This window comes from Protopterus annectens, chromosome 10.part0 (genome assembly GCF_019279795.1).
Source record: "Protopterus annectens isolate FY-2018-M chromosome 10.part0, PAN1.0, whole genome shotgun sequence".
NCBI lineage: Eukaryota > Metazoa > Chordata > Ceratodontiformes > Protopteridae > Protopterus > Protopterus annectens.
This window is the reverse complement of record NC_056744.1, coordinates 1,375,528,896-1,375,541,622: the sequence shown is the minus strand read 5'-3', so window position 1 is coordinate 1,375,541,622 and position 12,727 is coordinate 1,375,528,896. Positions and strand designations below refer to the sequence as shown.

Here is a 12,727-nt window from a genome sequence, read left to right as displayed (position 1 = left end):
GAGGAGATAATATTGAGATTTTTTGTAGTACAAACTGAATGTAACAGTTTACAAGATTCTGACATATTAGAACTTTGCAAAGGTTATCCACAGAGGAGAAGAAAAAGTATTCCAAGGAGAGTCTGACTTCCATGGGAAAACTGGCTCTGAAAAAAAACAGTATTTCCTTTTGTTACTGTTTTGTTGAAAGCCTGACAACCATGTATGATATTTTCATTGTCAGTGTATATTTGCCCCCTTCATTGATCCATCCAAATCAGGCGATGGCTGTCTGACTCTCTGTGTATTCTACTGGTAGTCATTGCTAATAAATAATTGAAGAATTATTTAACCTTTTATGTAACATTGTTACAGATAGCATTTTGTGAGCTCGTATGAATCAGATTGACTATTTGTGCTATTAGCACCTTTCTCAGTAATGTTAAAATTGCTTATATGATCCATGGCAAACTATGACTAAACTACTAATCATCCCCAAAAACTAATATTATGACCTTTGCAATACATCTGCAACCAGAAGCAATATTCCAAATGATGTTAGAACCTAAATAACATTGGGAGCCTAAAAGCTATGCTAAATGACAACCTTGGAAGCCATTTGTAGTTGCTTTCAGGGTGTTGTTTAACAAATAACCTGTCTTCCATAAGCACAGTGATCTGTAGCTCTGTTATTTTGTAAATGCATCAAATCTGAACAGTTAAGTGACACCAGAACATACTGTCATAAATATTGTAAATACTATGTTTATTTATCTGTCTATAGCTATAGATATAGATAAAGATATAGATATATGGATCCCATTTAGGTGACTGAAGTCTTAGAACTTTAAATTTCATATGGCTGACACCATATGATTGAAGTTTTAAAACTTTGAACACCTAAACGGAGATCTCCATACAGTGTGGAGTGGGAAATTTTCCCTTTTCCTTGCTGTAGTGCAATCTTGGAGTTTGTATATTTAAATAGCGGGGGGTGCAAGGGGCTGCCCCCCCTCTACATAAACATCTAAGAAGTTTTTTTTTTTTGTTTAGATGTTTGAAGTTTTAAAACATCGATATATGGTCCCGGCCATATGAAATTCGAAGTTCTGAAACCTCGATCATCTAAATGGGACCTATACACACACACACACACACACACACACACACACACACACACACACACACACACACACACACACATATATATATATATATATATATATATATATATATATCAGTCATCAGATCGAGGACCAGATGATCAAAGTTCTGAAACATCGAACGGTCTGAATGGAGATCACTGTACAGCACAGAACGGGAAATTTACCATTCTCTTCACTGTAGTGCGATCTCAGAGTTGTATATTTAAGTAACTGGGGGTATGAGGGCTGCTGGGGGGATGCCCACCAGAAAAATGTAAAAGAAGACTTTTATTTTTATATTTTTTTGATGTTCAATGTTTCAGAACTTCAATCATCTGGTCTTTGATGATCTGATGATTGATATTCTGAAACTTTGATCATTTGAAGTAGACCTATATATATATATATATATATATATATATATATATATATATATATATATATATATATATATACAGATATATAGATATATAGATATGCTATATATGAATGTGTTTGTTCAGTATGTAGACAATGTAATTGCTTATTTATTTCTGCAGCTCAATGATGAAAGTTGAAAAGAAAAATAATAGTTATCATTATGCATTAAATATCTACAACTTAGGCATCAGATAGCAAACAGAAATAAAGCCCTGACTGTAGCCCAGGTGATCCAAGTTAGATTAACAGCTTGGATGCTTCAAGGTTCAGGCATGGAATATGGTTATGCCCATCCTGGAAGGGAGGGCAAATCCTCATGAGTATATCTATGGTTAAGCCCCGGTGGAGAAGGGGATATATTAATAGTGCTGTCTACAAGAGGAACAGAGTTTGAATGAGTCATATTTGGAGATGTGGATGAATGCGAAATCAGTTGCATGCCATCCTGCTGGATGTTATATATTTGTGGTAGTGGGGATTAGGCCTTAAACAGTAAAAATCACCTCTACAACAGCATTATGATTCTGCCACTGGTTGCCAAAATCTCATTACTGGTCATAAATATGGTCAGAGTCAGTCTGCGATACACCAACTTTGGTTTGGTATATGCCTGGGCAAGAAAAAACACTGGGGGCAATTGACGATTAGCTGTGAGGGAGATAAAATGGGGAAAAGAGGATAAAAAAAGCTAAGCAACAGGTATGGGAGATATGAGACTGAAAACAGTGACCTCTTAAACATGGTAAAGACATGTCATATAGCACAAAATAAGGAGGCACACAATATTTATTTTTTTGTATATATTTAGTGAGGAACTTTCCAAATTAGCAGCTTATTTTATATATGTCACATTAACAAGAGAAAGCTATCCTGTTTGAGTTACTTAAGCTGCTGTTGTCGACAGCAGGAACAACTCACAGAACACAGATTCTCAGTAAATGCCAGAAGACTAATGGGCATATCCCTCTAGAAAGTCAGATGCTAGAATGGCATAAAATGGTACAATCATGTGCCATAGTCATAACTATATATTCTAACTACACAGATCCACAGAACTGTGGCTCTCATTGTTGTAGAGAATGGAACGTGGATGATAATGATTAATGAGAAGGGCACAGGAGGAGGCATGATCCTGAAGAGATGACTATGAGACCGATGGCAAAGGCCTTTTAACATATAAATACTGCTCAATTGTGCATTTATACATATTGCTAGTAACCTACAGCTCTATAATGCGCATAATTGATAATTGTATGTATTATGTCAGTTGTATGACCAAGTCTGACAGCTGAACAGTGAGTTACGTTTCTGTAAAATATTCAAAAAAACATAAATAAATCATGTTTTGCCAAAGGAGAGTATTCCTTAAAAGTATGCAGTGAACCTTGAAAAGAAAGACCTAATTAACATTATTATTAACAAAATGCTAACAAAACTGTGAACATTTCTGATAAAACAACAAGATGAGGTTATGCAGAACAATTTTTCAACACAATACTAAACTAACCACTGAATGAAGATTGCATTAATTCTCAGTATAATGGCAAAATCAAGTGAGTAATAATACATCTTATGCAAAAAATGAAACATTAATTATCAAACTTGACATCTTAAATGATAAATCATAAGTAACAAGATCTTTAGGTATTACAAAAGGATTAGAGGTGTCATTAAACAATGTTGAGTGTGAACTGTGATGTTACAAATATGTACGTAAGAGATACCAGAAGAAGACGGAGTGACTGCAAACGATTATTAGCAAACATCTGAAAGGAAGTGATATTACAGAGATATAACAAATAGCAACAGACCTACAAACACTGCATGCAACTGAAGAGATAGAAGCAAAGGAACATAATGTATTATCTTATTTTGGCTGGAGATATTTTATATTGCTACTGACACAGTGTCCAGCATGTGGCTTGTAGACTTGTGCTTCATATTTGCACAGTTTCTAGTACAATTAGAGGACACCTGCAGACAGTGCAGTGTGATAGGATTACATGAGGGTTGGCTGAAGGGTACAACAGGTGCAGAGCACACATACACAGATGCTTATCAGGATGCACTGTGATACCACACATCAGTAAGCAGCAGTGCGGAGGTGAGTACAATACAGGCACCTCTGTGGATTCATCTTCCTTTTGATCATACTATATGCTGTTCTGTTTCAGGGTGTGAAACACTGAATAGGATCAGGGATCCAAACACTGGTGGGGATTCAAATATATTTTGACCAACATACATTACCTTTCAGTATCCTGAGAATAGTGATCCTTATTGACAACATGCTGTAGCTGCTATACAGTTCATCTCATAAGTTTCCGTCAGTTTGGGCTATGTCATATTTGATGTTTTGTACTTTGACACAGGAATTTAAAGCTCATTCTCTGTTTGTCCTTACTTCATTTAGGCTTGTTCTGCATTGAGTCTTTTCTACTTATCACAGAACACCAGAAATGATTCCTAACCTACTTTTTATTACTTGCGTTTGGCACCTCCCACAAAGCCATTTACTACCGATCATTCATTTTGCTGTCATGTGTACTTGGTTATTTTGCATCATGTGAAACTGTGTCACAGATAAAACATTACCTGCTTGATGATCTGCTTCATATGTTAAACTATTTTTATTTGCCATACTTATCTGTAGCTGTTCACAAAAAGCAAAACTTGGCTGAGAAGTCTGTGAAGTAAAACGATATGCTTTTCTTGGTGGTTACATAAACTCTTATTCTTGAAAACAACTTCTTTAGTCATACTTACTAGGTGAATACTAATTCAGTTTTTGAGCAAAGTGCCTGTTTAGAATTAACATATTACTTTACATAGTTAATGTATACGTGACACAACTTTTCTGCAGCACATAATTTTTTGTACTGTAAACCATGGTTCTAAGTAAATGTTAGAGGAAACAGAGATTACTGGGAAAAAGGTGTCTTCATCTAGATAAATAAATCACAAAGTTGCTGAGTCATAGGAATAGTCATGCTTGATTTAATTATTATTTTATGTTTGATGTATTTATTATTTTAAGCATACTTGTAACACTTTCACTGAAAGTCCACTTTATCATTTACAACATTCTTCCTCTTGTTGTTTGATGTTATTTATTTTTTATTTATTTATTTATTTATTTAACATTTGTTTACTTGGAAAGTCCAACTTGGACGTAACCCATTTTCAGCAGAAAATCAAAAGAAAGCTTGATGTCTATGGTTACCCCTAACAGTTTGGTGTGTTGGACCACTTCTATTTCTGTGTTATTTACAAAGTATATTTTGAAGTCTGTTTAGGCTTCAGAAAATATGTGTTAAGCAAAGTTTCGGATAAACAACCCCATTAGCTGTGGCACTAGTTTATATAGGCCTTTGACATACTTTCTGAACTAATGGGTACTAATTTTGATGCTTGAAAAAAGACCTAAACAATGAATGATTTTCTTACTACCTTAGACACAATTTGGTTGAAAACTATGTAACTGTTCACATACATCCCCAAATCCCTAACTACTGGGTCCACTCCTTGGGTATGTTATCAGTGAAGTAGTTTCCTAGGGTGGCCAGCTTCCCAAAGTATACTATTTTGCATTTCATGGCACAGAGCTTTAAGTCATGGCTTTGGCTCCAGTCCAGTCACTTGTCTGTGTTAGTCCTTCCTGCAGGGTGCTAGAGTCTTGGGGGGATTCAGCTACCTGCAAACTTGGTCAGCCAGAAATCTTTCATATTGACTTTGACTTCTGAGAAGTAAATTCCAAGAAGGTCTGAGAGACTCTGCTAGTGATCAGCCTCTTTGTGGCTGTGGTCTCCCCTATCGTAACTTCCTTTGTCTTGTCTGAAAACTACCTTGCTATTTAACTTATAACACAAGGGTTAATCCCTAACTCCATGAGTTTTTTTTTTTTTTACAATGCTCAAGTGAGATATTGCATCAAATACCTTAGCCAGGAGAATGTAGGCAGTCTGCACTATTTTGTCCAAATGTATTGCCTTAGTGATCTTTTCAAAGTAGCCCACCAGGTTGAGTAGGCATGCTCTACCTTTGATGAAGCCAGACTAAGTTGGATCTATTATCTGAAGGCTCTTTATGTTATTATTAATATCCATAATAATTCTTTCCATGGCTTTGCATATGAGACTACTAAGACAATGGGTCGGTAATTCCCAGGGTCCATTGTTGGACTGCCTTTTATGTAGAGGAATAACTGTTTCAGTCCTCCATTCACATGGCACAAAGCTTGTATGGAGGCTATAGTTAAATAGTGAATCATTCATTTTCAGAACTTCTGCTTTAACTAGAAGATTGAATTTACATTTAGCCCAGTTGCTGAAATCAGATTTAATTAATGAAATGTCCTTCTCAAAATTAATCTTTTTATCTATATCTATATCTGTATATATGTATATATATATATATATATATATATATATATATATATATATATATATATATATATATATATATATATATAAACAGTTTTGCATTTCATGCCCAAATACTTTAGCTCTTATAATGATATATTAATTTGAGATTCATAATTTGATGTAAGAATAGAACAAAAAAACAGCAACAAATGATAATGAGTGAATGAAAGTAGAATGAACTTACCTAATTAGGTAGTTTACTGTAGTCCAATAATTGTAGTCAATGATTTATAAAAGATGTTTAAGGAAATTGAAGGATTGTTTAAATGTATCATTATGTCATCCACAAATTAAGTGATTTTGATAGACAAACCTGTGAACCTAATGTCATGCATTAATTTGTGGTTGTAATGCTTTGAAAAATTATGTCTTATGTAGATAGTTACCAGACATGCTATCTAGAAGACTACTGAGGAGCCTAGCCCAATTTTCCCAAGTGTCCTAAAGCACTATCTGCTTAAGTGACTTAATCAAGATCCCACTCCAGACAGTCAGAGGCTGTTAGAATCAAACCTTGGACTACAGGCAGCTGATGTTAATGATAGTGATGATAGCATTAATCCTTTGCAATAGCTACCAGATTAAATATGTTAAAAAAAGTAAAAAAAGTAGAAAGACTGCAATCCTATCTAGAAGACATGGAGGTCAGATTGCTCATATCACTTTAATTAAAACTGCAGGTGCAGCTATAAGCACAGCAGCTCCAGAATGTAATCAATACTCCAGGATCAGTGACAGAAAAGGACATTTTTGTAAAATGTGTAAAAATAAAAGGAGGTGTTTTAAAGAATTTGCATATTGTTGTATAGAAATGTAGCTGTTTGTTGATATTATTGAAGACAAATGTTTTCATGCAGGGATGTGTAATAATGCATTACTGGCACACTGAGACAGGAAATAAAATCAGGCTGTTGGCAAAAAGTGCTAAGAAGTAATAAACAGAATGCTAAATTTTCATACCATTAGACCAAAATGCTGATATGAAAGTATAAAACTATGAAATGTAAGATGCTTTTTCAAATAGGTATGCTTAAAGAATTTAGATCCGATGTTGTCTTTTTCATCTGTTCCTCATCCTTTGGGTTTCGAATTTGACCTCGGGTCCAACTTCAGCCAATTGTCAGACTTTGAATCTGTAGCTCATGCTCCTCCACTTACCCATAATCCTCTCCCAAACCCCAGATTATCTCAGATCTCATTTACTGCTATAGCATTCAAATGTGGATTAAGTAGCTCAAGCAGTTTTCGGAGATAAGTAATTTCTGTTTGTTGACTTGATTTTCTTTTCCTACGTCTTTGACCTCCTTTCTGCTGTCTCCTATCCTCCCCATAGAATTCTGTTTCTATTTTGTATCTGGAAACTTGTCTTGCTATTCCTCTCAGGCCTCACATCTTTCTCCCCTTTTTCTCTTTACTAGTTTCCTTCTTGTAGTTTTCTTCACCATTGTTGGTAGTTTCTTACCCTTGTCAGGAGTTTTTGCCATTACCATTGCTGGTATTTATAATAATCTAGAAGTTCATTTAAGCGTTTCTAGGTGTTTTTCTTCCTTGCTGTTTTAGAAGTAAGATTTGACTTGCAAAATGTCTAATAAACCTAGTGGTTACAAAAAATGTACCTATTGTAGACTTTAAAATACCCAACTTGCATGGCGACTTCAAGTGTGTGTACTGTGTTAGGGCCATACATTTGGAAGTAGAGTGTGAAATTTGTTCCAGCTTTACCCACAGAGCCTTGGTTGAGCACAGGAACAAATTATTGCTTAAAAGTCTGTTACCTTCTTCTTCTTCTATATTTGGAGCTTCCCCCTCCACTGAGATACCAGCAAAGAAACATCAGGGTGAAAAGAGAGAGAAAGCCAAAGATAAGCTGAAGGAGTCAAGAAAATACTCCCCTAACCATTCTCCTCACTCGACTCCAGCTTCAGCTCCTCCAGCAAAAATTTCGAGTCTATATCATATTGTTGACAGCTGAAAATGTCAACTCTGACTTGTTTGACACCAAAATGTCGAACTACAAAATTAGCGAATGGCCAAATCACTGATTTCTTTCCAGTGGAAAGAAATTGGTTGGCCGTTCTCTTACAACTGTCCTTTCCCTGGCTGTAGTGCAGTCTCGGAGTTAGATTATTTAGTAAGGGGGGTGTGGGGAGCACAGCCGCCCATATTGGGGGGTGGGGGGTGAAGCCCCCCACTTAAATATATTTGTTTTTGTGTGGTGTTGGTGTTTAGCCAACCGATTTTTTCCGTTGGAAAGAAATCGATGTTTTGGCCGTTCACTAATTTCATAGTTTGACATTTTGGTGTTGATCAAGTCAGAGTCGACATTTTCAGCTTTTGACAATATAATATAGACCTAAAATTTCTAGGGCATCCAATCAGGCCACTTCTTAAGAAATGAAGACTTTGTGTCCTAAGCCTCCATCCATTTCATTCTCTCTCTGGAGCTGATTTCAACTAGACTGTATTCCCCCTTTCTGTAAGAGACTCCATGCAGAGTGTCAAGACCTCCAGCTACCTCCTCATCCTTCAGGTCTACCAGGAGCTTATATGAAGCAAATGCAATGTGGACAGGATGATTAGAACATTTCTCAGGATTTAGATTCAGTTGGGCTCCATCTACCATTGGCATTGTGAGCTCTGGACTAGCCCAAACACCTTTACTTACTCCTACTCAATCTGTGCCTCAGCTTCAGAGATACTAAATCTGAGAATCCTAGGATTGTATGTGTCAGATCTGAAGGTTTCTTGGACTTCATCAACTCTGACAACTTCTCTGACCCATCTGGTGCTGAGGTTGGAACTGGAGGGGTCTAAGAGCTGTTGCTTCATCACTGGATCTGGGGGTTAAGGGTTCAGCTCTGAGGTTTTTGGAGCCACTTCTTCCCCTTGAGGCCTCAATGTTAGATAGTTCGGCTCTGACTTGTGCATTGAGACAGGCCATAAGGAGGTCTTGGACTTCTCCAGGAAGATGGCTTTGGCTCCTACTGAAGTAGTCCTGGGCTCACCATTGGCTTCTGCCTTTGAGGCAGTGGAAAGAGCTCTCCACATGACTAGAGATAGGACATCCTTGCCCATCTTGGGTCCCCCCTCCTCTACAACTGTCTGCCACATATCTGGAGTCTGCTTATTCTGCCCCATCTGGGAAGCCAGTCCACTGTAGCCTTGAGACAGTCTTTTTATGGACTCTTCACACGCTTCCAGGTCCTCCCCAGATCACCCCCATTATGAAGTTCCCCGAAAGAGTAAGTGCAAAATGAGGCACATTGATTCCCCAGAGGAGTCTTTGACAGAAGAAACTGACTTTGATGAAGGGGAGAGGGTCCCTATGTCACCCCTTGAGTTTGTCTCATTCCAAAAATTCTCAAACTTCTGAAATAGAAAGGCGGCTGGTCTCACAAAGCCCCTTTTCATGAGGGGTTGGTGCTTCTTGAGGTTTCCAGAACTGGCTCAGCTATGTCCTGGTTGGTACCCCTGATAGATGAAATGGTGGATCTCATTTCCCGTCAGGCTTGGAAGGATCTGGATATGACAAAGTGCCTTCCTAAGAAATCAGACAAGTACTTAGTTGTATCTAGGGACCATGCCCATTGAAGTAGGGATTCCCCCAGTTGATGCTACAGTGTTTGCTGTAGCCACCAAAAAGGAACTTGCTGAGGAAAGTCTCAACCCCCTAGCAGAGAGTCTAGGGAACTGAACAGATTCAGGAAGCAAATTTTTGCTTCAGCGACCTTTGCTCTGTGATCAATGAATTACTTGGCATATTTCACGAAATTTCAGAGGGATCTGATGAAAGAGCTTTTCAAATTTCTCTCAGAGTCCATTTTGGCAGAGGATAGAAAGTCTGTGTCTTTGCAACTTGGCACCCTTTAGTGCCTGTCAGATGCCTCTATGCAGCTGATTTCGCATACTACAGAAGTTGTTTTGAGAGCAGATGTTCAGGCATTACCATTAAAAGTCATGCCTGTTTTTGCCTTTGTGAGTTTGCAGAGCTCTACAAGACAAGTGTCATCAGTACACCCTTTAATGGATCTACCTTATTTGGACCCAAAGTTAAAGAGACACTCTCCAGGAGAGAACAGGATAGGAAAACTCTGCCATAAGGATACATTTTTCTACCCCTCAGAGGACCTTCTCAAGAAACCAGAAGGGGGGGGTAGAAAGATGTAGTTTCAGAAATCTCAAGGGTTCTCTCAGGACTCCTATGGAGATACACCCCCCTGCTGAAGAGGAGGGAACTCCATGTGGCAGGGGAGGCCGACAAAACCAAGGCTTCAGAGGCCCTTTTTCTGAGAAGCCTTTTCAGGTTCCCCGAACAGTTTCCTGACTGCCACACTCTGGAAGCAGTTGAGGGGGTTGGTGCTTTTCTCTGCACTTGGAAGCCTCAATGTCCATTACTAAAGATGCCTGTCTGCAGCGAATAATCACCAGAGGCTACTACATTCCTTTTTCCCTTCCCAACCCATTTACCCACAAAAAAGTCCCTATGTACCACCCCATCAGAGGAAAGAACCATAGAAATAGAAAAACTGTTAAGAAAAAGTCACCCAAGAGGTCCCACCAGACCAATAAGGAATTGGAACTCATTTAAGATTCTTTTTGGTACCCAGGCTAGTACTGGACCTAAGCACACCAAGTTCCAAATGATCAAGGTTCAGTCCGGTCTCCATATTTTGAGGAAGAATGATTGGCTGTGCTTGATAGATCTCCAGGATGCATACTATCACATAAAAATAGACAGATGACCTGGGTTATACCTTCACTTCTGGATGTGAGCCAGACATTTTTAATTCAGAGCCATGCCCTCCTGTGGTCTCAGTACAGCCCCTGGGTGTTCACCAAATGCATGGCAGTAGTTGCAGCTCACCTGACATTTCTGAAATTCTGGGTGTTTCCAATTCTCAATGACTGGCTCCCTTTGGCTTCCACCAGGCATCTATTGACACATGCCAGGAACCACCTGCTCCATTTATGTCTTCACATGGGCATCACAGTCAACTATGACAAGTCTAACCTGCTTCACACCCAAACACTAAAGTTCATAGGGGCTCATCTGCATACAGTTTCTCAAGTAGCTCGGCTTCAAGCAAAAGGTCTACATTCTCTTCAGTCACCACCAGCCAGGCTGGTCTTTCAGCTTCTTGGGTTAATGGCCTCCATAACCCTCCTTCCTTTAGCAAGATAATACATGAGAGTACTACAATAGATGGTAGCAATCCAATGGTCTATGAATCAACATCACATGACATCTCTCATTTGAATCACAAAGCTCTGCTGTCAGAATGTATCCTGGTGAATTCACTCACCTGATGGCTCACAGACCTACCCCTTTGTTCTACTGTTGCCCAAGATCACAGTTAGCATGAATGCTTCCCAAATGGGGTGGGAGGCAGTACCATGGACAGGCAGACAGGCAGACAGTTCAAGGCACATGGTCCCCCTTGGAGGCCAACCTTCACATCAACATCCTAAAGATGAGGGTAGTATTTCTAGCATTGCAGGCATTTCAAGACACCCTATCACAGGGGATGATTGTTATACAGATGGACAACATGTCAGTGATCTGGTACATCAACAAACATGGGGAACCCATGCTTACCCATTGTACTGGGAGGCAACGAGAGTGTTGCAATGGGTAATCCCTTCCAACTGCTTTCTTTTAGCAACACACATTCCAGGGAAATCCAGTGTTTTAGCAGACATACTGTGCAGATCTATTCTTATTCCTCATGAGTAGTTTCTCTGTCCTTCAGTGGCACAACAGCTATGCTATGACCTGTTTGCCTGTCTACAAATCCAAATAAAGTAGTTTTATTGCCCTAATCTCCTCAGAGGAGGAGTCCCCAAGGGACACTCTCATCCATGATTGTTCCTCCCAGACTCCCTTATGTCTATCCTCCGACACTTTTCACATCAACGTTTTTTACAGAAAACTTATTAACTGAAGAGCAAGGTGATCCTCATTGCCCCATTCTGGCCTCAGCAAGTATGGCTCCCATTCCTTTAGCCTCATGTAATATACCCTCTTTGGGCTCTGGATCCTCTTCTGGATCTTTTATCTCACCACTCTAGGCTGCCTCACCTGGACATACAAGCCTTCAGGTTGACTGCATGTTTTCTCCACTTCTAATGATATTTAGACAGTCCAACCTTTTTACACATCCCTACTTCTTCTCAAAAAGTCTCCACTAGAAAGATATGCAAGAGTAAATGGAAACATTTCTCTATCTGGAATAACCCAAAAAGCCGAAGACAACTGTAGAAATAACAACAAGTGAGACGGAACTGTCTCAGCTATGTAAATCAATACGAGTGAAACTGGACCCGGTCAAGTAAAGCACGATTTATTCCAATAACAAACAAACACAAGAATAACGGTTATGCGCTTTCATCTGTGAATACAGACTTCATCAGAACTGAGACGGGGAGAAAAACTCCAATTACATGCTTTCTTAACATCTTAAAGATTTAGATGTAACATACAATTTCAGGAAGACTAACATTTTTGACTAAAAGACAGCATATTGCATACACTCTGAGTACATATAACAGTACAAGGTAAGACATAACATAATACTTTCCAAATATGACAAACTATACATAGAATTCTTACAGCAGCTAATAGACACATTGGAAAAGCAGTTAGCACTACTATCATAGCTTAAGAGTAAACATTTAATTTCATATAGTCATGATAGGACTGTAGATAGGCTGAGAAAACTAGCAATTGTTAATGTGGGACTGGGAAATTAGCTATAGTCT

At 38.6% G+C, this 12,727-nt stretch overlaps 2 protein-coding genes across 2 annotated transcripts in view; both read right to left on the bottom strand.

Moving 5' to 3' along the window:
- The window catches only part of LOC122813605 (ubiquitin carboxyl-terminal hydrolase 36-like), a 150,448-nt gene extending 146,472 nt beyond the window's left edge, over nt 1-3,976 (bottom strand). The window contains exon 1 of the mRNA XM_044086016.1: nt 3,795-3,976. Within this exon, the coding sequence (XP_043941951.1) occupies nt 3,795-3,834 (40 nt within the window). The 5' untranslated portion in view covers nt 3,835-3,976. The remainder of the gene's footprint in view (nt 1-3,794) is intronic.
- Nucleotides 1-12,727, bottom strand: part of LOC122814283 (calcium-activated chloride channel regulator 1-like) — a 2,127,707-nt gene that overhangs the window by 405,145 nt on the left and 1,709,835 nt on the right. The window lies entirely within an intron of this gene.